The sequence below is a fragment of the Sinocyclocheilus rhinocerous genome, unplaced genomic scaffold (assembly GCF_001515625.1).
Source record: "Sinocyclocheilus rhinocerous isolate Xijiao unplaced genomic scaffold, SAMN03320098_v1.1 scaffold534, whole genome shotgun sequence".
Classification (NCBI taxonomy): domain Eukaryota; kingdom Metazoa; phylum Chordata; class Actinopteri; order Cypriniformes; family Cyprinidae; genus Sinocyclocheilus; species Sinocyclocheilus rhinocerous.
The window spans coordinates 2,328,296-2,351,276 of NW_015646352.1; the positions used below are offsets into that span (position 1 = coordinate 2,328,296).

At 38.9% G+C, this 22,981-nt stretch overlaps 3 protein-coding genes across 4 annotated transcripts; 2 read left to right on the top strand and 1 right to left on the bottom strand.

Moving 5' to 3' along the window:
* The first annotated feature begins 402 nt into the window (after window positions 1-402).
* znf319b (zinc finger protein 319b) lies at window positions 403-6,810 on the top strand. Its single transcript, XM_016511563.1, has 2 exons — window positions 403-725; window positions 2,369-6,810. Exon 2 carries the CDS (start codon window positions 2,651-2,653, stop codon window positions 4,472-4,474), a length of 1,824 nt encoding a protein of 607 aa, XP_016367049.1. The 5' UTR covers window positions 403-725; window positions 2,369-2,650; the 3' UTR covers window positions 4,475-6,810.
* LOC107707511 (coiled-coil domain-containing protein 113-like) lies at window positions 6,054-9,363 on the bottom strand. The gene is given in 9 exon segments (XM_016511566.1): window positions 6,054-7,069; window positions 7,159-7,314; window positions 7,520-7,627; window positions 7,830-8,066; window positions 8,149-8,304; window positions 8,392-8,545; window positions 8,832-8,869; window positions 8,871-8,973; window positions 9,225-9,363. Coding segments are annotated over 9 exon segments (1,161 nt in total). The 5' UTR covers window positions 9,323-9,363; the 3' UTR covers window positions 6,054-6,958.
* Window positions 9,364-9,882: 519 nt separating this feature from the next.
* LOC107707509 (casein kinase II subunit alpha'-like) lies at window positions 9,883-19,608 on the top strand. Of its 2 annotated transcripts, XM_016511564.1 has the most exons (12): window positions 9,883-10,827; window positions 12,389-12,500; window positions 13,501-13,602; window positions 14,186-14,236; window positions 14,613-14,672; window positions 14,786-14,869; window positions 16,303-16,413; window positions 16,959-17,060; window positions 17,206-17,306; window positions 18,029-18,177; window positions 18,270-18,352; window positions 19,109-19,608. In XM_016511564.1, the coding sequence occupies exons 1-11, from the start codon at window positions 10,724-10,726 to the stop codon at window positions 18,344-18,346; spliced, it is 1,053 nt and encodes a 350-aa protein (XP_016367050.1). In that variant the 5' UTR covers window positions 9,883-10,723; the 3' UTR covers window positions 18,347-18,352; window positions 19,109-19,608. The 2 variants fall into 2 exon arrangements, with proteins under 2 accessions (XP_016367050.1, XP_016367051.1); XM_016511565.1 differs by lacking the exon at window positions 19,109-19,608 and having other exon boundaries at window positions 10,724-10,827; window positions 18,270-18,358.
* Window positions 19,609-22,981: the final 3,373 nt, after the last annotated feature.

Sequence of the window (22,981 nt, forward strand, 5' to 3'; positions counted from 1 at the left end):
GCAAAGATCAATTCAAATCGTTCCGGCTGTTTTGCATACTGCCCTTATAAAACATTACAGCCGGTCAATATGACATGGAGCAAATATACACAAACTTAATCTTGCATCCTAGCATAAACACTAACATACAATGTTCACACGAACAAAATGTTGACGTTGATTTTCTTTTTGCAGCTTCATATGAACAATTATCCTGTCTTATGCTACAATAATTCCTCAAAAAGTGTTCTAATAAAATATCCATTTGCCCCTATACCCTGAAACAGCGATATACACATATAATGCGTAACAATGACGTTTTTTGTATGAATATGTAAATCTAAATGCCGGTTTTGAATCAAATTAATGAAGTTCCGGTATGTTTTGTAAGGATGCCAATTATGTGTTATTCAGGTTCCCGTGCGGCTGTCGGGGGTTTCGGTGGTCACTGATCCAAGCCCGAAATAAAACACACTATGTTTCGGGCTCTCCTCGCCAGTCGGCTCCCCTAAATGCGCTGCAAACGCCGAAAAGGCTGCTATCGGGGTTTTGCGGAGCAACCCAAGAGAGATCCGGGGAGTTGGCAGGGTTTTCAAGTGTTTTTGTAGACACTGGCCAGGGGTGCGGCCTAGCCGAGACCGCGGGTCGGTGGGAGGATTTACGGCCTTCAGAAACACCATAAGCTGTTTTTTGTTTAAACGTATATTTCCGAGAATGAACATGCGTGGAACCCGCTTATGAAAAAGGTAATATGCATATGTGAACAAAACGTAGCAGGATGTCTGTGTTGCAAAGATACTGTTAGCCTGTTAGCCAGCTTGCAAATATTCGTTAGCCATTTTGCAAAGCTGTGTGTATGGTTTTCTTCCAGGTGTCTTGAAAACCCGCCGGTTTTATAAACTGTAGGGTTCTGTGTTGGACATTAATATTAGTGCTACCTTACCTAAAGCTACAGTTTTGTCACCGGCTTTTATGCACCGCGGTAAAAAAAACGCGAATATGTGTGCGCGAATTGTGTGTAAACAAATACGCGGCGATCTAGCGTCATTCAATATCGTTGTGTTATTGCATTGTCTTAACCATGCATGCATGCTTTGGGGCATGTGTACCCCTTTTGTACACAGTCTATTAATGTGGTGATTGGAGACAAAAGGACTGTGTCTTATAACATAGTGAGCTTCCTACCTGGACAGCATTTTGGGTATCATATGCATTTTGTGTGGTCCGTGATCAGATTTCATTTGGTGCATATGGTACTGTGTTTACTTATTGTTAGTTTATTAGGTGCTCTGCTCAGGTAGAATATAAGTGCGCACTTAAAATTCTAAGTTAGTATGATATGATTTGAAATGTACATTCAGGTAACCATTTGATGATTGTAGAATAGCCAAGACCAAGTAGCCAAGACTCAAAGCCAGCTGTTGCAGTAAAGATTAAGGCTTTTCACATTAACAGTGGTTAAACTGCCAAGGTCGTCAAGTCGCTTTGCTGATGTAGTAGGATCACCAGCAATCTTTTAAAACTCATGTTGCCTTAAATAGCCAGCTTTCTTTGTCTTCTGGTCAATTTTAATGATGCAAGCCGCTGTCAGTGTCAGGGGTCTTATTGTTGAACAATACAGATATTTTATTCTGTCCCATTCGGACCAGTAGTTCAGATGTTTTTTTATTTTTTTTTACTTTACTGGCCACACACATTTTAATTTCAGCCATGTTTTCTATATGCCAGAATATTTAAATTTTTCATGGAATCTTAATTTTTTTTCAACTTCAAAAAAGGATCTATTTGTAATTTTTAAGCTTGTCTTATTGATGTTTCCAAGATCAATTTTTTATAGCGGTTTCAACAAAACCTCAAATTTACACTTCAAAGGGTGTCACATAACATAAGTGCTTCTAAAGTGGCAGTTCATTGTCTTAGACTAATTAAATGCTACTCAGAGGTGGCATAAATGCATTAACAGCAATTGCAACTGTACAGTTTGATACTAGGGAATAAGGTGGGTCAGAGCAGGCATAATTTAGCCTGGTTTTTATGCACCATTGCATCTTTACACTGTATTTTAAACGGGTACAGAGCGGCCTAAACTTGGCGGTGTAAAGACTCCCTTTGTCAGCCAGTTAGATAATGTTGCCTTGGTAACATTTAAATCAGCAAAATATGCAATGACAATACTCATCTTAATATTAAGTTTAAATTTGCAAGGCATAAAATGACATGTACAAGATCAACAAATGTATGATGTGGCAAGTGATGGTTCCATCAACTGGCTCAAAACTGTTTCATAAGCCATCCATGTTGTGGAGCCCTGCAGTGTGAATGCCCCTAAAGATGTGTGGAGTGTTCTATTGCACGTTTTTCATTCAGTTCTCTTTTTTTTCTCTTATAGGGCTGTACCAAGGTGATGAAGAAGGTTAAGCTCCTTTGCACTTTTGGCTGATGCTCACATCCATGTCAGTTCGCTGTTTATATCAAGCCACAAAGTGTTCCTGAAAACATTATTACATATAATTTTTTTCTTCATTTGTCATTCTCACGAGCTGTCAAAATAAGTTCCTCTCTGCCTCCCCACCTTTCCCATCGTGGGCAGTCCAACATTCCCTTCCCCCTAAATTCGTCTGGAAAGAGGTTAAACTACGGCTCAAAGCTGAATCCGTACACCCGAGCCCGGATGACGGAGGCGTGGCAGCAGCATGCTGTTGCCCCGCCTCCAGTGGTGCACACCATCCCACCAGGGGCGGACACACTGGGCTGCACTGTCTACGGCATCGTCCTCCAGCCGGACACGGCATTGCAACAACAACAGCAGCAGCAGCAGCAACAATCCCAGCAACAACAGCAACATCACAGTCAGCAGCTCAACCAGCAGCAGCATCCGGCACAAGCGCAGCAGCCCTCATTGCATGTAGGGAGCGAGGAAGGACACAAGTGTGGTGCATGTGGCCATGACATCTCCCATCTGGCTAATCCCCATGAGCACCAGTGCATGGTGAGCCAAGACCGTTCGTTTCAGTGCACGCAGTGTCTGAAAATCTTCCACCAAGCCACTGACCTGTTGGAGCATCAGTGCGTGCAGGTGGAGCAGAAACCCTTTGTGTGCGGAGTGTGCAAGATGGGCTTCTCCCTGTTAACTTCTCTAGCGCAGCATCACAATGCCCATAACAGTGGCAACCCCATGAAGTGCTCCATATGTGAAAAAACATATCGGCCGGGTTCTGGAAATGCCACGCCAACTTCATCAACGGGCACTCCAGGGCAACCATCTAACGACGAAGCATCGTCCAGTGGCAGCGCTGCTGTCGGGACGTCAGGCCAGCCTACGTTTGAGCCTTCGCAACCTGACAGGCCCTACAAGTGTTCCGTGTGCTCCAAGGGTTTCCGTCACTTATCTGAGCTCACCCGTCATGAACGCGTCCACACGGGCGAGAAGCCTTTTAAATGTGAAACATGTGACAAAAGCTTTAGCCAGTCCTCTCATCTAGCCCACCACCAGCGTACCCACAGCTCAGAACGGCCGTTCAAGTGTGCGGTGTGCGAGAAGAGCTTCAAGCACCGATCCCACCTAGTCCGTCACATGTACGCCCACTCGGGTGAGCACCTGTTCAAGTGCAACCTTTGCGAGTTGCACTTCAAAGAGTCTTCCGAGCTCCTCCACCACCAGTGTCAGCCGCAAGGTGCTCGGCCATTTCGCTGCGCCACGTGCGGGAAGGGCTTCAAGCGTCCGTCCGACCTGAGACAGCACGAACGTACTCACTCGGAGGAACGCCCATTCCACTGTGAAGACTGCCAGATGAGCTTTAAACAACAGTATGCCCTGGTGCGCCACCGACGCACGCACAAGCCCTCCGCCGACCGCCCCTTCAAATGCAACCTTTGTGACAAGGGCTTCCTGCAGCCGTCCCACTTGTTGTACCACCAGCATGTTCACGGCATGGACAACCTTTTCAAGTGCGCCTCCTGCGGCAAGGGCTTCAGCCAGTCGGGTGAGCTGCTCCGCCACAAATGTGGTGAGTCCTCCTCGACACCCACAAATCCAGACAAGCCCTACAAGTGCGACGTGTGCGGAAAGGCCTACAAAAAGGCCACCACGCTACAGCGCCATCAGAATTCCCACTGCACCGAGAAGCCACTCAAATGCTCGCTGTGTGACCGACGCTTCCTGTCCTCCTCAGAGTTCGTGCAGCACCGATGCGACCCTTCCCGGGAGAAGCCCTTGAAGTGTCCCGACTGTGAGAAGCGTTTCAAGTACTCCTCGGAGTTGCAGCGGCACAGACGCGTCCACACCGGAGAGAAGCCCTACAAGTGCGCCAGTTGTGACAAGGGCTTCAAGCAACGCGAACACCTGGCCAAGCATCAAAGCGTGCATGCGAGAGATGCCCAGTTTAAATGTGTATGGTGTGGAGAGCGTTTTGCTGATCTAGGAGCCCTTCAGGAGCATACTGTCCAGCACACAGCTGAAGGTGGGGGGTATCCTGTGTCCTCTCTCATTCAGTAACTTGTGCTCCCAATTACCATTTGCAGAGGTAGTAGCAATTTCTACTCCAGTCAAATGAATTCTTACAAGGCCCAGTGACTTCATAGTACCTCATTTTGTTCTAAACATGCATATGCTCAACAAGTAGTTATTCCCTTTTTGATATCAAGAGGCATACTTTAATTGGATTTGATCGGCGAAAAGTTATTGATTGCTGGTTTATATCTGAATCCTGGGAGGAGGGAACGGGAGATATCGAACTCTATCCCAGATAACACTGTGACCCTAGTCCAGTAGGGTGGCATTTGCCCTGCATTGTGGTTCCTTGACCCGACATGGCTCACAATGCCCCCATCAGATCTTTAGAGCACAAGTCAAAAAACGATTCGGTCTGCAACTATTTGTTCAGTCTTGATCCTTCATATTAAATCAGCTATACACTTTTGTTAGTACCTAGTATGGTTCAAATACTGCTTACTGTGTGCCTCTGCGTAATAACTCTACTCCGATCACTAGCCTTGGTCCAATGTACACACATTTGGAGCACCTCCGGCAGCCTACTGTGCGTATTTAGTTCGCCCCACAGCTAACGACAAAACAAAAAGGGGGACAAAGTTATGAACTGTTGAAACTGTCTGTATATGTCAATGTTGACGTTCCCCTTGTCGTGGCAACTAATGGTATGTACCAAAAACCATCATTGTACTGTACCACACCTTAAATGGGACAGATCGTTAACCAGCAGAAGTATAACGACCTCAGACGGTCTCTACATTTCACTGAGATTATACGTAAATATATAGAATCTATATAGAAATGTAAACTTCAATCTTGTATACAAACAGTTCATATTACCATGAGAATCAGTACAGCTGTCCTGAAAATTGCCTAAAAAAACTGAAAAGGCTTCCCGTATTACTGTATGTACAGTTAGTATGTATGCAACTTGTTTACCAGTCCTGTCATTAGATATTGCATTGTCTTTCTTAAACTGCACCACCATTTTATAAGTAGTTTTCATGTGAAGTTCTGATTCATACATTCTTTATATTTTGTTTCTAATTTGCCTTTTTAAAATTTATTTCAGCCTCTTTGTAGATGTAGTTTGGATTGTAATTGGTGTGTTCAAGGTTGTGTGAAAATTGAGTCTGATTTTATAAAGGTTTTTGCCCCATGCCCTGACCACCCACTGCCCCATACAGGACTCATGTACTTGTTGTACAGTACCCTAAGTGTCATTCTTCCTCTACTGTATAGATTTATCCATGTGTTTGATCTCTAATCTGCCAACACCATGTCTTGCCTGCAGTCATTTGCCTTTCGCAACATGACGGCGAGTCATTTTTTTGTTATTCTTTCTATCTCTAAGGCCTTGACTTAAACGCACATCACTCTGATGTTGTTAGTGAATGTCTGTGTTGCATACTCATCAAACGATAACCAGTACGTTCTTTTAAAAAATTGTTTTTTAAACTGACACTTACTACAATTGTAGTATATACATATTTAATTTAGAGAGTAAGTGGTACTCATACAAGAGTAATCTTTGGTTTTTGAATCATGTACTCTCCTTTTTTAATATTAGAAAAAGCTCCCACTTTTTTTATTGGTCTTCAAAACTGTTTTTGAATAGAACAAGCTGTCCAAGTCTTCATTTGCCTGCGTTGTTTCCCTCCCACCCACATCACAATTTTGCATCATCTTACCTGGGGCAAAATGACATTCTCAGCTCTGTTGCTTATGCAGTATTATATGTTGACCATTGGCCCTTGAGGAGCGTCTCCCTCTTGCAGTTAGGTTTCGCCTAGTACTGTACAGCGAGGTGATAGTGACACTTTGGCCTTAAGCAGGGGCGTCTAGTTTCTCTGCAGAGCCCTTTGCCTCCAATTTGTTTCCCATTTATTGTATCTATTTACCACTGTTTTAAATACCAAGGGGCTTTTTTAAACTGTAGGCATTAAGAATCAGCGAGCAGTCAGATTTGAAAACTATGTTGTGTTTATGTTTTCATGTTTTGTATATTATTTTTTTGTATTAATATTGTTTAAAATCTCTATATAAATATCTATATTCTTGGCAGACGTGTCAGGACCACAGGGGAACGTTAAGATTGATGGCCTTCCTCTATGGTTTTGAGACCTCTCCACCCCTGCATGCCTGCTGTGTTAGTCCCCGTAATCTGTTCCAGGTATGTGCGCTTTCGAGTGCACATACTTCTCCTTAGCTTTTTTTCAAATTGTAGATCGTGTATGAGCTAGTAAGAAAACTTCATGTGGCGGTTGATGTGACATTCATGCTGACATATCTGTATGTAGCATTTAATATACACAGCACTAACTAATAAACCTTTTCATTAATAATGCATTGTTGTGTGTCATTTTTATTGTTTATATTGATGCATTTGTGCTTCAATGAAATTTAGCAAAAGATGCAAAATTGTATGAGTATCTTTGACATCATCTTGGGCATTGAGGTTATTTAGGACAAGAAGTAGTTCTTGTTGTTTCAGAACACATACAATCCAGCATCTATGGCTGCATGTCGTGCAGGAACTGGTCTGGCTCCAGCAGCGATCCGAAGCTTGGCCCAGGATTTTGTGTGTGTTTTTAATGCCATCTGGAATAATTGGGTAATTAAAAACACACACACACACAATGATATGATTAATTCTTGGGGGGGGGGGGGAACCTTAGGGGAATCCTCACCTCTGCAATCTCCACCTTGCGTTCCCATTCTTTAACACTCTTCTGCAGCTGGCCATGAGACTCCTTAACTTTGATGTATTGTAGGACATGTGGTACGTGAAAATCGGCCAACTGGCCCCTCAACTTCCTGTTCAGAGCCTCTGCTTTGTTTCGTTCCTGTCAGGGAAAAAAATCCATATTATGGCTTTTGGGCAGTGGAGTACCACTCCAACTAGTACAAATATCTTTTAGTCGGTTTATTATTATTTTTATTATTTAATGGTTGACAGACTACCAGAATTTTAAAATTGTAAATATTTAGTTATTTACTGCCATCATGTTGGTTATTTAAGTAATTTACAAGTAATTTCATTATCCTGACCTCCTCTGCTTGCTTAGTCTCCTCCTCAATCTTAACCAGTATCTTCATTCGTAAAGCAATGTCACTGCTCAGCACATCTGACTCATGTGTCAAGGTCTGAAGCTTCTCCTGCAAGACAGAGATATTGAAAAAATTCTCTAGACACTTACAGTGCCCACAGTTTTCGGTTGACCGCTCAAGGCCAAGGGTTTCTTATAGTAATGACCCTTAACAAGACCTGTCCTATTACTGTGGTGTGTAGCTCAACACATATTTGATATCTTCAGCTGTCAGGCTTGCAGACCACTTTATAGTTGGTTGAGTATCTCACCTTCACAGAATTCAAGACATGCAAGGTCTTCCCTGCAAGCAGTTTGAGTTCCATATGTTTGAGGTTTTGCTCATCCAGTCGCTTCCTACATTTCATGTTCCCAAACTTGAGCTGCTCAAAGTCCAAAGCTGTCAGCCCTTCACCCATCTCCTCTTGTTGTTTTAACTGGATTTGTAGCTTTTTCTTGTATGCGAGGAGTGCTGCATTCTTCTGATACAACTTCTCAATCAGGTTCTCCTGGAAAAATGTGGGCACTTTATTGTGATTTTAAATCACAATTCCTGTCAGAATAAACCTGCAATCTTAAGTTTTCTTTTACCTTGGCCCTTACTTTATCCTCAATGTATCTGATGACCTTCTCAGCACTCATCGTCACACTCTTTTTGTCTCGCAGTGCTTTACAGATGTCACGATCAAACTGGCAACATTCTTTTTTAACCTCTGCCAAGTGGATATCAGCTTCTTCCAGAGTTGCCTAAAGGGGGTATAATCAATTACATAAACATATGAAATGAATTTGTCATAGCCTCATGAGTTTGTTCTGTCTCTCTTGACTAATGACCTTGTAATTGTCCAGCTCTCTTTCTGAATGGTCTTTTGCTCTCTTCAAATCTTCTGTCATCTGTTTATGCACGCTTTGGGCGACATCCCATTTCTGTTCCAGTGTCAGGAGCTGTTGTGTCTCTGGAGTGCGTACTTTGGTTTTCCTTCCTGGACTCTGGTATCAAAAGATGGACAGTGAACGAATGACGTCATGATTGACGATGATGAAAGAACGAATGACGTCATTGAAATGAATTAAAAACACATTAATGTTATTTAAAGAACACGGAACAACGTAACACGTTTTAAATGACAAGATTTACATACACAGGAATATTTCACCTCAAAATTTTAGAGTGAAAAGAGACGATAAAGACGTCACGACGTATTGAACATTATGCAATGACTGTATTCATTTAACATTAAATACAAAGATAGAATATTCAAAACGCATATAACACACGTCGTCTATAAAATACGTACCGTTGCCATTTCCAGCTGTGATGCTGTTTCAAAAGACTCCGAATGAGTTTGTGGGTCCAGTCGATTAATATATCGATCAAACAGATCGATTTCTGCTTGTCGCGCTGCATTGGAGCGTCTTAAATTGAGGGTAACAAAAGTGAGTTATTCAAATGTAAATATAATTTATAATATACAATGTTTGTCGACAGAATACGAAATAAAACGTTTAGAGACTAGGATCAGTGAAACGTTGCTAGTCCGTCTCGTTATCTGCCAACCACATAACAGTATTATTAAAACGAATAATATGTAGGTTATCTTTTGGCAAATATGCCTGCGAGAATAAGCCAAGATTTTGAAAAAAAAAAACAAGCTTTTGTGCTTTACTTCAAGTCCTCCACAAGTTCAACAAGTTGTTTTTTATCCGTGTCGATTTTACCGTCCTCTGTCGTTTCTGCCATGGTTGCCAAGGTAAACAATGCCATGGTTTCTTGTGCTTTGCCATTAAATTATTTATGTTAAAATAATAAACACATACATTTATTATTGTGATACTCTATGAAAAAAAACACATTAAATATAAACATAATTTTTCAATTTAGGGACAGATTATACCAGACAACGTTATACACGATATGTATTAAAGATAAAACAGTAAATTAATAAATAACATCAGTATTGTTATTTAATATTGTAAACATTAATCTTATGAGGAAATTTACATGCTAGATTTACATATGCCGTTTACGTAGGCTATGTTTTCCCCGAGTTCATCGTTTATTAAGGTAACGAAAACAACTTGCACAAAACTGCAAGTGTGATGATACTTTTGAAAGGAGTGAAACAGGAACAGTAAAAAAATCCGGCCATACATTTCCTCAAAATGAATATTTTTTTCATAGTACTTGTGTCGAAATGCGATCTGTTCCTTTGTCAACAGTGGAAGCGGAAGTCTTTCATATATGGCCGCGTAGCGTAGCAACGGACGGACATGCCCAGTGGCCATGACAACTTGTACTTCCGGCTGTTCAATGCTAATTGATAAAGCTATCTTGCGCTTCCGGGTCAAACCGTTGCAGTCCGTTTTTCCTGCTGCAGCACGGGGATTGGTCCGGAAAACCCGAACCTCGATCACAAGCGGAACGCTGCACGGGATTATAAACGGGTTTCGCGATTATTGCATATCGACTTTACGCAAGAGACGTCACGGTGACACGGTTTTCCACGGGGGTCGAGCAGAACATCGATCTGTAGTCCACCGCCTCTCGCTCGCTCTCTCTCTCTTAACCAGTCAATCAATATCCTGAAGCTTAGAGACTGGTTAGTTATATTCTATTCAGTTACGGTCTGTATTTTCCAGCATCCATTGTTACAGACTGAAGACTGAGAGGAAACACATCCTGGCTTTTCTTCTTGGATCTCTATGCTTTGGATCTAGGAATTTGAGGCCCCTTTGGGGTGGTGGGGGGGTTTAACCCACAAGAATTAGATTTAAACAAACCCCCCCGCCTAAGACTCAAAGTCTATTTTTAAACCCAATAACTTTTCACAAAACTTCTCACATACAGATCCAAAATAGACCATCTAGCTTTGCATGCGACATTAGCACTGCCAGAGCATTTCACAGACTATCCACCGTTCATTTTCACCCTCGGATCTCCAGGCGGTTTAAACACCACTGACAAGCCGGGGAACGAGCGCTGCTCAGCGTCCACCGCGCTCCATCTTTTACGCCGCTGATTTCAGATATCACACGCCCAAACCGGACACCGTCAGGCCTCCCCCAGGTTGGTGTACTTCTGATCGGTGGTCCTCCGCGTTCTTGTGTGTTTTGGATTGGATTTGGCGATCGGATTTCTCCTACACCCTGAGCCCCGTCGCGCGCCATGCCCGGCCCGGTGGCCGGTAGTAAATCTCGGGTGTATGCCGATGTCAACACTTTGAAGAGCAGGGAATACTGGGACTACGAGGCCCATGTGCCCACCTGGAGGTGAGAGATTTAAAGCTATAAAAAGCCCAAGTGCATCATCACCTGATTTTGTGTCTCAAAACCCAGTGAGCTACCTACCTAGGCGCGTTTCGTGTATAATTTTGTGCATATGCCTGCTGGTTTTCTTTGCGCAGTGGTTCACATTTGTAGGCTCGCTATCGATCGTTCTGGGAAAGTCATCAATCTGCGTGATCGAGCAGCTCCTGTTTTGAGAGCTGATGATGAGAGGATGACATGAACGGATGTACAGATGCAGCGTTAGAGAGGGGGAGTGTGTGACTATCCACAGATTTTATGCAAATGCGCTGCTTCCCTCAAGTGTGCGGTGCACGTCCAGTAATTACCATTCTAAACCAGTGCACAAATACAGCATTTAGTGGTTTTAATGGTTAGATTCCTCTGGAGCAGTTAATGTGCTTCTGTTTTAAACAGTGCACATATATTATTGCAGGTGATGATGAATATGCTGTCGTTATTTATTATTTTTTGTATTTGTTTTTTCTGTATTACACAAAAGGAGAATTTGTTTAGCAATTTTCACACAGCTCTTTTCCATACAGTAAAACTGATCATAGTGACTGTCTGTCAAAGAAAACACCATGAAAACACCATAAAATTGGCAACTATTTTGCTTGATATCAGTCTTCTGATATATATACAGTATATGTGTGTGTATATAACTTATATTTTTGTGTGGTGAGTCAAAGTTAAGTCATTATTTACTGCAAGGTTCCACGACATTGATGTTAAATGCAATGTGCCAGAATGGGAAAAAATGACATTTGAGCATGGAATTTTAGTTGTATGGTTGCTGTGGCATTAGTGAGTCATGTGGATGCCAGTGTTGTCATTGATAACTAAAAGTATTACAATTTGTTTTTGTTAATTGAAATAAAGTTGAAATAAAATATAAATATTAGATTAAACTGTACCAAAAATTAGAAATGATGCCTTGGCAAATAACTTAAATAAGATGAAGTACTAATGCAACTAAAACTGAAATAAAAATAAATCAAGACTAAAAAAAACTAATTGCAAAATGAAAACTTAAAATTCAAATGAAAACTGAAAATATAAAAATAAAAGCTAATTTAAAATATTACTAGGCATTATAATTGTATATAAACAATACTAAAATAGGACAATTGGATGCAGCTGAAGTTTTTTTTTATTTATTTTTTTTACATCGTAATGTATATATTCTCAATTGTATTTATTGTAGCTTACTGCTTTATGTTAAGCCATTTTGATTCAGATTAAAATGTGATTCTGCATGTACAAACTAAGCTCTGTAAGAATAGTGGCGTTTGCCTCATTACTATAGTTAAGCGCATTTTCAGACAGGAGACCAATGCTTAAAATGTCGTCTTTGACTCAGTCCCTTGGTAGAGATGTCAGTCAGCCCTCAGCTGACAGGGGAAATGATGGGCTTGGTCATTTTCACAGATGGTTGAATGTGTTTCAGCCCCTTGTTGCTCATCTGCGTGCTGGGTTGGAGATGTTGCTTTCTGGTGTAGATTCTCTTATCTGACTGGCATGTGAATCTGTGTACCACCTGCAGTAACCAGGAGGATTACCAGCTGGTACGGAAGCTCGGGAGGGGCAAATACAGCGAGGTCTTCGAGGCCATCAACATCAACAATAATGAGAAGGTGGTGGTCAAAATCCTTAAGGTGAGAGTTTCTATTCAGTGTGTAGTCAATATGACCTTTGACATCTTTTCATCTTATATTTTATTAAATGATGTGGTTTCTCTGAGGTAAATTTAAATGTAATTTTCTCCAGAAATTGAAGGAAATCTTGGCTTGATGTAAGTTCCATGTAGATAGTTGCATGATTTTTATTGTTATTATTATTATTTTTTTTCTCTTGAAGAAACCATACACCACATACAGGACATACACTAACATTCCAAAGTTTAGGGTCTGTAAGATTTTTAAAATATTTTTGAAAGTCTCATGCATTTATTTATTAAAAAATACAGTTAAAAATAGTAAATTTGTGAAATATTATTCCAATTTAAAATAGTGTGTTTTCTATTTAAATATGTTTTAAAATATAATTTATTTCTGTAATGCAAAGCTGAATTTTCAGCATCATTACTCCAGTCTTCATTGTCACATGATCATTCAGAAATCATTCTGATATGCTGATGTTGTGCTCAAAAAACATTTCTTATTATTACCAATAAGAACAGTTGGGCTGCTTAATGTGACTGTCACGTTTGATTATTTTAATATATCCTTGCTGAATAAATGTGTTAATTTCTTTAAAAAAAAATCTAACTGACCCCAAACTTTTGCACAGCAGAGTATATGCTTAAAAAATATAAACGCATTTAAAATATACTTTTTCGCTCTTCTGAGGACACACAAAAAGATATTGATGAAACATGTTGCGCTCTTGGGCAAGGTTTTGGCCAATCAAATGTCTCCTGGAATGAGAATTTCCCTCCCCTTAATATTCTCACTAGCAATAGCAAACTATGTTTTTGAGGTAAACTACAGGCTATTGGCTGCTTTCAAACGGAGACAAGCCTTTTAAAATTCCTATTTCAACTTTCTGTTTTACCACAGACAAAAATGTGTTTATCAAGCCATGTCATGAGGTTTTTATTGTTGTTTAATGTTGACTAGGTTTTATATATTGTTACATATTTGATTTCTAAAATAGCCTGTCAAGAAAAAGAAGATCAAGAGAGAGATCAAGATCCTGGAGAACTTACGAGGAGGAACCAACATCATTCAGCTAATGGACACAGTAAAGGACCCTGTGGTACGTTGTCCATCTCTCTCCTCTTCCGTTGGCGATACTTGTCCAATCAGGGTGCACAGTTTGTCTCAGGAGGACTTTGATTTTTCCTTTTCTGAAGATCGTGGGTGGACAGCATTTGAGACAAATTGCTTTTTATAGCTTACAGATGCGAATTTGGGTTCAGGCCGGAATTAGTTGTAAGAAGTTTTTATGTCTCAAAGTTGTCAGTGAAATTACATTGAAAAAAAAAATCAGATTGGAAATGTCACAGATTTACCGTACAAACATAAGCAACCGGTAATAGAGTGATTTCAAAGGATTATATGGACACAAATGAGATCATATGAAAATGGCTGAGAAGCGTGGTAATGATTATTTAAACAGCAAATTAGATTTTACATCTGAATAATGAGTTGCAGCCAGCCATGATCCTTTTGTAGTCCTTGTGCTCCTGTTTTATTCCTGATTGCCATCACAATGACTGCTTGATGGTGTCTGTTAATGCTTACTATTGTTTTATTGGTTGATTGAAGGACTTCCTTTTTTCTGATTGTTCATCTCTTTTTCTCTCTGTTTTTGCGATTCCTCCCCAATCATTCTGCAGTCTCGAACACCTGCGCTTGTCTTTGAATGCATCAATAACACAGATTTTAAGGTATATTCTATTTAAGGTTGTCTGTCTATCTATCTGTATATCTGTCTGTCTGTCTGTCTATCAGTCCGTCCGTCCATCTGTCTGTCTGTCTGTCTATCTATCTATCTATCTATCTATCGTCTGTATATCTGTCTATCTACCAGTCTGTCTATTTAAGGTAATGAATAATTAATTAATGGACATTTCAATATTTAATAAGAGACTATTTAAGGTGATGAGTTGTTTTGCAGAAATATTTTACTGTCTGCTGGCTAATCAAAATCCAAGGAATGGTATAATAATTAAAATTATTTGAAATGTCTAAGTTGCATTTAAATGCTTGTAAGTTGCATTTAAATCCTTCAAATCTAATATCTTTTGTTTCCTTCCTGTTTAGGAGCTGTATCAAAAGTTAACAGATTACGATATACGTTTTTACATGTTTGAACTACTAAAGGTAAGCTCACAAGTGTGTGCTTCACTGGCTTGTTTTGGAGACTCGTATGCATTGCTAAGGTTTTGTTTTTTTGTTTTGTTTTGTTTTGTTTTGTTTCGTTTAAATACGAGCAGGCTCTGGACTACTGCCACAGTATGGGGATCATGCACCGTGATGTCAAACCCCACAATGTTATGATCGACCACCAGTTAAGGAAGGTAATGAAGGAGGACTTTGATTTTTCCTTTTCTGAAGATCGTGGGTGGACAGCATTTGAGACAAATTGCTTTTTATAGCTTACAGATGCGAATTTGGGTTCAGGCCGGAATTAGTTGTAAGAAGTTTTTATGTCTCAAAGTTGTCAGTGAAATTACATTGAAAAAAAAAATCAGATTGGAAATGTCACAGATTTACCGTACAAACATAAGCAACCGGTAATAGAGTGATTTCAAAGGATTATATGGACACAAATGAGATCATATGAAAATGGCTGAGAAGCGTGGTAATGATTATTTAAACAGCAAATTAGATTTTACATCTGAATAATGAGTTGCAGCCAGCCATGATCCTTTTGTAGTCCTTGTGCTCCTGTTTTATTCCTGATTGCCATCACAATGACTGCTTGATGGTGTCTGTTAATGCTTACTATTGTTTTATTGGTTGATTGAAGGACTTCCTTTTTTCTGATTGTTCATCTCTTTTTCTCTCTGTTTTTGCGATTCCTCCCCAATCATTCTGCAGTCTCGAACACCTGCGCTTGTCTTTGAATGCATCAATAACACAGATTTTAAGGTATATTCTATTTAAGGTTGTCTGTCTATCTATCTGTATATCTGTCTGTCTGTCTGTCTATCAGTCCGTCCGTCCATCTGTCTGTCTGTCTGTCTATCTATCTATCTATCTATCTATCGTCTGTATATCTGTCTATCTACCAGTCTGTCTATTTAAGGTAATGAATAATTAATTAATGGACATTTCAATATTTAATAAGAGACTATTTAAGGTGATGAGTTGTTTTGCAGAAATATTTTACTGTCTGCTGGCTAATCAAAATCCAAGGAATGGTATAATAATTAAAATTATTTGAAATGTCTAAGTTGCATTTAAATGCTTGTAAGTTGCATTTAAATCCTTCAAATCTAATATCTTTTGTTTCCTTCCTGTTTAGGAGCTGTATCAAAAGTTAACAGATTACGATATACGTTTTTACATGTTTGAACTACTAAAGGTAAGCTCACAAGTGTGTGCTTCACTGGCTTGTTTTGGAGACTCGTATGCATTGCTAAGGTTTTGTTTTTTTGTTTTGTTTTGTTTTGTTTTGTTTCGTTTAAATACGAGCAGGCTCTGGACTACTGCCACAGTATGGGGATCATGCACCGTGATGTCAAACCCCACAATGTTATGATCGACCACCAGTTAAGGAAGGTAATGATGCAGTTATTGTTAATTCTTCATCTTGAACTGCATTTAAGACATTCAGAATACAAATCAGAGAGACTTTCAGAGAAAGAAAGACTGTAATGTTCCCTCTGCCATGTAGTTATTGGCTTTGTAAACCAGCAGAGGGCATCAGGGTACCACTTTCTTTTGGGTAACAAAGTGTTTTTCAGGTGTTGATTTGCAGCATCATGTTTGTGTGTTTTTGATGCAGCTGAGATTGATAGACTGGGGTCTCGCTGAGTTCTATCACCCCGCACAAGAGTACAATGTCAGAGTGGCTTCACGCTATTTCAAGGGTCCAGAACTGTTGGTGGACTATCAGGTAAAATGCTCATCATGAATCACACAGAATAATTTAAAAATGCTGAGCTACTTTGACAGAGTCCTCGATTTTATGACGACAACAAATACTTTCTCTTATGTAACGTAAAATTCCTCCGATTTTTGTCGATAACTTGTTCATCCAGTTTCAGATCAGTTTAAGTGCCTAAAAATATTTATCTGCATCACCACTAATCTCGGTCTGTTGAGGAGTTGCACAATGTCATTGTTTATATTGAAAGTCTTTGACCTTATTTCCTTATGCTCAGATCATAAATATTCCAGACACTGTTGTCACATGAAAGACAACTATAAAAAGCTGTCAGTAACAGTCAGACTAGCATGAAATAAACAACAATGATGGTATTTAGAACATCACTCAATCAAATGTCCTTAAACGTAGTATGCTTAATCATTGCATGTACATTGTAATATTTATGATCCGAATAATATACAGTAAAAGTTTTTGAATGTCACATATTGCTGTTTTCTTTTTAGGTTGTCTATGGTTATTGGGTTAAATGTGTGTTTTTTTTGCGTGAACAGATGTATGATTACAGTCTGGACATGTGGAGTCTCGGCTGCATGCTGGCCAGTATGATCTTTCAGAAAGAGCCCTTCTTTCATGGCCAGGACAACTACGATCAGGTGCGTGACATTATACATCAGGAATAGATTGATTGTTCATTTTAATAAGTAGATTTAAAATACATATTATGCATTTAACGCTACAAGCTAAATTCTTTATCTTAAGCATGTGACCATGATTTCATTTGATTTCCTTGTTCTCCAGCTGGTGCGGATTGCAAAAGTTCTTGGAACAGATGAGTTATTCGGCTACCTGCGCAAATACCACATTGAACTGGATCCACGATTCAAAGACCTGCTTGGCCAGTGAGTACCAGCAGAGGATGTCATAGAGGCATTTCAGAAATTTAAATGGATTTTTTAAAACACAGTAATAACAAACACAAGCCAAGAATAGAAAGCAAATGTATATGATTTGTTATGATATGTTGTGTTATATTATATTCACAAATAAAATACCAATTATTTATTATAAAATTATATTTATTTATTATTTGAGGTAATTCCAAGGCTTTCCTCTGAGTTAAGTAACTTTTTACAAAAGGAAATATGTCAGAAAAATAATATCTGGCCAAACGTAAGTGTTCAGTACATCGATATTAAAATACAAAGCAGTGTTATTTTAGTTAAATAAACTGAAATTTAAACCATAAAAATTTTATTTACCTGAAATAAAATAGATGTTTACTGAAATAAAAATAAAAAAAATTAAAAAACTTGAATTTAATTTTTCAGCTAGCTGCCAAGGCAACGTTTCTCATTTTCATTCAGTTACGTGATTTTTCACTTGATTTTATAAAATAACTAAAAGTGAAATAAAAATTTATAAAAACTACTGAAAATGACAAAAACACAAAACAAAATAAAAACCACTTCAAAATATTTATAAAAATTGTAATAGGATATCAATGATACTGAAATAACACTGATACGAAGTACCAAGTACCAATTGCTTTAATACTAATTGTGACATAATCTATTACTATGTAAGTTTGACCAGTTACTGAAACTCCTGCCGTATCCTACAGGCAGACGCGGAAGCGCTGGGAACAGTTTGTGCAGACGGAGAATCAGCATTTGGTGAGCCCAGAGGCTCTGGACCTTCTTGACAAGCTGCTACGCTATGACCATCAGCAGAGACTGACCGCCACAGAGGCCATGGAGCACCCTTATTTCTGTGAGTTAGCTTACCTCACTGCTGACAACTTGTATACACGCAACTAATTGACTAAAATTCTAGAAACATACATAATTTGTGCATGTCTTTAGATCCAGTGATGAAGGAGCAGTCTCACACTAATACAGATGGCACCATAGTGTCAAGTGGAACCAACACACCCCGATGAGAGCAGGTATCAAGAATTAATTAGTGTGTGTGTGTTTTTTTTAATTTATTGGTTCAGTTGATATTTAATGGTATATGCTTATTTTTGCATATAGATTACCAAAGTTTCTTTAAAAACACTAACAATTTAATAACACTGATAAATGTAATCTTTAGAAACTCTCAATATTTTCATACTGTACGTCAGTGTTATTTCATTGTTATTTATATACTATTGTAGTATTTATTCATTTTAAATTAGCTTTTATTTTTATATTTTCAGTTATCATTTTGGTTTAATTTTTAGTAATTTTGTTATATGCTTCTGTCATTTTTATTCGTTTTTAATACTTTGATTTAGCTTTAATTTAAGTTTAGTAATTTTAGTATTTCAACTTGATTTGTAGTGTCTAATTTAAAATTTTCTCATTTTAATTCTAAAACAATTTTTTTTATCTATTATTTGTTATTTTATTTAAGTTTTTTTATTACCGAAAATGATTTTTAATCATTTTAGTTAACAGAAACACCACTGCTGTACATTATAGTGTTGTGATGCCTAAACTCACTTGAAGCATTTAAAATATTCATTGTAGTTTTTTTTTTTAATCATTTTTCATATATATAAATATTGGTATTGACCAGAATTTTAATATCTGTGCATCTCTAAAAATGATTAATCATGAATTACAATATAAAGACAAATAATCCACAGTTCACAGTTTTTGTCTTTGTGTAACATTTTTATATTGTCTGAAATTCCTTTTTTGATGTTGTTTTTCAGGAACTAGAAAAGGAAGGCGTTTGTTACCTCAATTTTTTATCCCTTGTGTCTGAAACCTCTTCAAGTGTACAGTGAAAGTTGGATCTAAGCAGCACCTGTTACACCTCGTCTCTCAGACACACACACACATGCACACTCGCATACACTCACACCGGCACAGACATTTCCGCTTTCCTGTGTCTGTCAAGGTTGGTCTGCCCCTCTATAACAGGTCTGTTCCTCTAGCTTGAAGATTTCAAAGCTTTCCCTCCCAGGTTTTAGATGAAAGGAGTATATCCTAGACTCCACCCCCAAGTACACTGGCCCCTCCCACCTTAAACTAGGCATGGAGAATGAAGACCAGAATGAACCCCACTCCCTCTCTCCTTATTGGTCTGTGTGTACTTCTGTTCAGTATTCAGACCTTGGCGCAGCCTCCACATACTGTAGTAATAAAGTGGCATGGTGGACCTTTATTTCTTTGCTCTAGGTAGATTGATTACTATATTAATGAAAATAAATGATTTTTATTTAGATTTATCTTCCTCGTTATTGTCTGTTAATTCGAGGTTTGAAATGTGTGCCTATTTGTGGTGTTTGCAATTACCTTTGTTTTTTTTTACATACTTAAAAGGATAGTCTACCCCAAAAATGAAAATTGTAACAATTTACTCACCTTCACATCGTTCCAAACCTGTTTAATTTTTTTTTCTTCTTTGCAAAAAAAAAAAAAAGAAGACATTTTGGAGAATGTTGGAGTCCAAACAACACTGGAGCCCATTGACTGTCATTGTATGTTGAAAAAGAACACTGACACCTTTTCCACCGGAAAAATTAAGTTATACTTTTCATACAGGTTTGGAATGACATGAGGGTCAGTAAATAATGACAGAATTCAACCAGCGGCCTAATGGCGCTTTGGGAGGCGTCTCAATAGCGGCCCTTTGTGACACCAAGGGCTCATGTGTCCACTGCTGGTTCATGGGATGACGTGATTTCTCCAAGACCTCCGTGGTCTGTGCAGTCCACATCGGTCCAGCCTACCGCCACAGGTCATTGCTCACCTGTGTTTAGTTCTTTTTTTAACCCTCTTCTCAATTTCAGAGTTAAACCGAGAGACTCATCATTATTTATGTCCGGGCCTCGTGTGGTTACTTCTGCCCTCAGTGGCCCTGACCTTGACCAAGCTCTCCATGTGTGACTCCGACATGAATAGTTCCGAGTGAATCTCTTATCAGATTGAGGCCTGAGAGAATGTATGTCAAGCACAGATCTCACAGGACTTCAAATACATATGCGTTTATATAAAAATGATGAATATTTCAAGCCCAAAAACCTGTAGAGCCATTCTGGACACATATGTCTTGACAGAATAGTTGGATTTTTGGTTAACCAAAGTGAAATGAAAATGAGGTTTAGAGACATTACCTGCCACATCATGACCTTCATGTTCCAACATTTGAAAAAAGGACTTAGGTAATGACCTTACGTAACTTCAGCCGCACCCAACTTGGAGGTGAAAGGAACCCTGGGTCAATTTGGCTAACTTAAACCACAGCCAGCAATTACACTGATGAATGGGAGTATGGTTGGGTAAACAAACCCCAAAAAGGTCACTAAAAGGGATAGTTCATCCAAAAATGATAATTCTCACAATTTATTCACCCTCTTGTCATTCCGACTCCGACATGAATAGTTCCGAGTGAATCTCTTATCAGATTGAGGCCTGAGAGAATGTATGTCAAGCACAGATCTCACAGGACTTCAAATACATATGCTTTTATATAAAAATGATGAATATTTCAAGCCCAAAAACCTGTAGAGCCATTCTGGACACATATGTCTTGACAGAATACTTGGCTTTTTGGTTAACCAAAGTGAAATGAAAATGAGGTTTAGAGACATTACCTGCCACATCATGACCTTCATGTTCCAACATTTGAAAAAAGGACTTAGGTAATGACCTTACGTAACTTCAGCCGCACCCAACTTGGAGGTGAAAGGAACCCTGGGTCAATTTGGCTAACTTAAACCACAGCCAGCAATTACACTGATGAATGGGAGTATGGTTGGGTAAACAAACCCCAAAAAGGTCACTAAAAGGGATAGTTCATCCAAAAATGATAATTCTCACAATTTATTCACCCTCTTGTCATTCCAACCCTGTATGTCCATTCTTCTGCAAACACAAAAGAACTTTTGAGGTCCACACAATGAAAGTCAATGGCGTCAACAATATGAGGCTGAACTTTTGGGGGTGAACTACTCCTTTTAAGGTAATAAGAAAAGCCATTTTGTGAAAATAAGGGGCTGTTGGTGCCAACCAACATGGAGGAGATTGCTACTTTATTGTGGTGTGAGGATGGAATTGGATAAAACATTGTCTGACAGAAGCTGTCCAAACATACTTTTAGTCAGGTGACAACATTCTTACAATATGACTCACTGATACTATATCTAGCTAGAGCAAACAGAAGGATTGATTACCCAGAATGATTGAGAGAAACACTCATCTGACTGATGATTAATCTCCAAACCTCTTTCCTGGAGTATAGCTGCACTATCAAATACTAAGGTTATTAAGCTGACAATTGCATTTAGAATATTGTTTTCTGGAATTTTGTTGACTGGTCTATCGTTAGTCTCATGTGACCAGACTTGTGATTATTGACATATGTTGTGGTTTGCCTGAAAGCTTATTCTGGCTAGGTACCATCTGCAAAAACAGGAAGAGATCATCCAACCGACATGCAAATCATGCAACCAACCGCAGTTTATTTTTACACAATTTGAGGCAGGGAATTCTGAAATCACTGATGTCATCATAACAGACAAGCATGCGGTTGAGAAAACAGAATGCTAGCACAATTAGCATTAGCAAAGCAAGTCTCTCTAAAATAAGAACAGATTTGAATTTGTATACTTAAAAAATTAGCCACCAAATCGCCAAAATGTAAAAGTGTTACGAATTGCCACGAGAGTGTGTTGATTACACAGTTGTGATAATGGATATATAAATTGCAAACAAACAAAACTCTGAATATCTCTGAATACATGTTTCTTAAAAGTACATTTTGTTATAGGCTAGTAAAGAACTTTGTTTTCAGGCAGACTGGTTAAAAGTGCACCCAGACTCTCAAACGTGTGAAATCCACTAATTAGATCAAACCTAGTGATTTAGGTAAACGATTGCCAATTTGTGCATCAGACGTCAAAGAACAGGTTTTTGGTAACTTCTGTGCCACTGACTTTTTCATGTTTGTCATACTGGATTTTCTTTCTTTTTTTTTATTGTGTTTATTTATAGCAGCAGTTTGTTTGCCTCAGACTACAGGTCAACAGCGAATGTAATGTAATGCAGGATAAACTTCCTGCTCAAGAAGACACCCTGATCCTGGCTTCCTATCCTACAACCTGACTCCCCGCCTGGCAGCTCATGTTCAGAAAACATCTTCCCCATGAAATTTTAAGCACTGCTTGGTTGTACCACAGTCTGTGATGTCCGGTCAGCAGTGATGATGACAACCCCTGCACCTGCACTTTGTCAACCGAAAGCCATTGTAATTCCATAAGCAGCAGAACCATGAGGTGAGCTTAACCACTTAAAGGAACAATTCACCCAAAAATAATATTTCTGTCACTATTTATTCACTTTCATGTTATTCTAAACTCTGATGACTTCATTTCTTCTGTGAAATAGAACAGGAAATGTTTTGACGAATTTTCATGCTATATTCTTTTCATAAAGTATAATGAAAGTGGATGGTGACCAAGGGATTTCAAGCTCCAACGGTACCATTGATTCTTCATAATAAAGGTTCATGTGACTCAAGCACTATATTACAAATCGTCTGAAGCCATATGATAGTTTTGTGAGGGCAACAGGCTGAAATT

Excerpts from the sequence above, each read along its gene's own strand:
- znf319b (XM_016511563.1), top strand. The coding sequence starts at position 2,651 with ATGACGGAGGCGTGGCAGCAGCATGCTGTTGCCCCGCCTCCAGTGGTG.
- LOC107707509 (XM_016511564.1), top strand. The coding sequence starts at position 10,724 with ATGCCCGGCCCGGTGGCCGGTAGTAAATCTCGGGTGTATGCCGATGTC. Across the intron at positions 14,673-14,785 it reads ACATGTTTGAACTACTAAAG|GCTCTGGACTACTGCCACAG; the intron begins GTAAGCTCACAA and ends AAATACGAGCAG. Across the intron at positions 17,307-18,028 it reads TTCAAAGACCTGCTTGGCCA|GCAGACGCGGAAGCGCTGGG; the intron begins GTGAGTACCAGC and ends CGTATCCTACAG.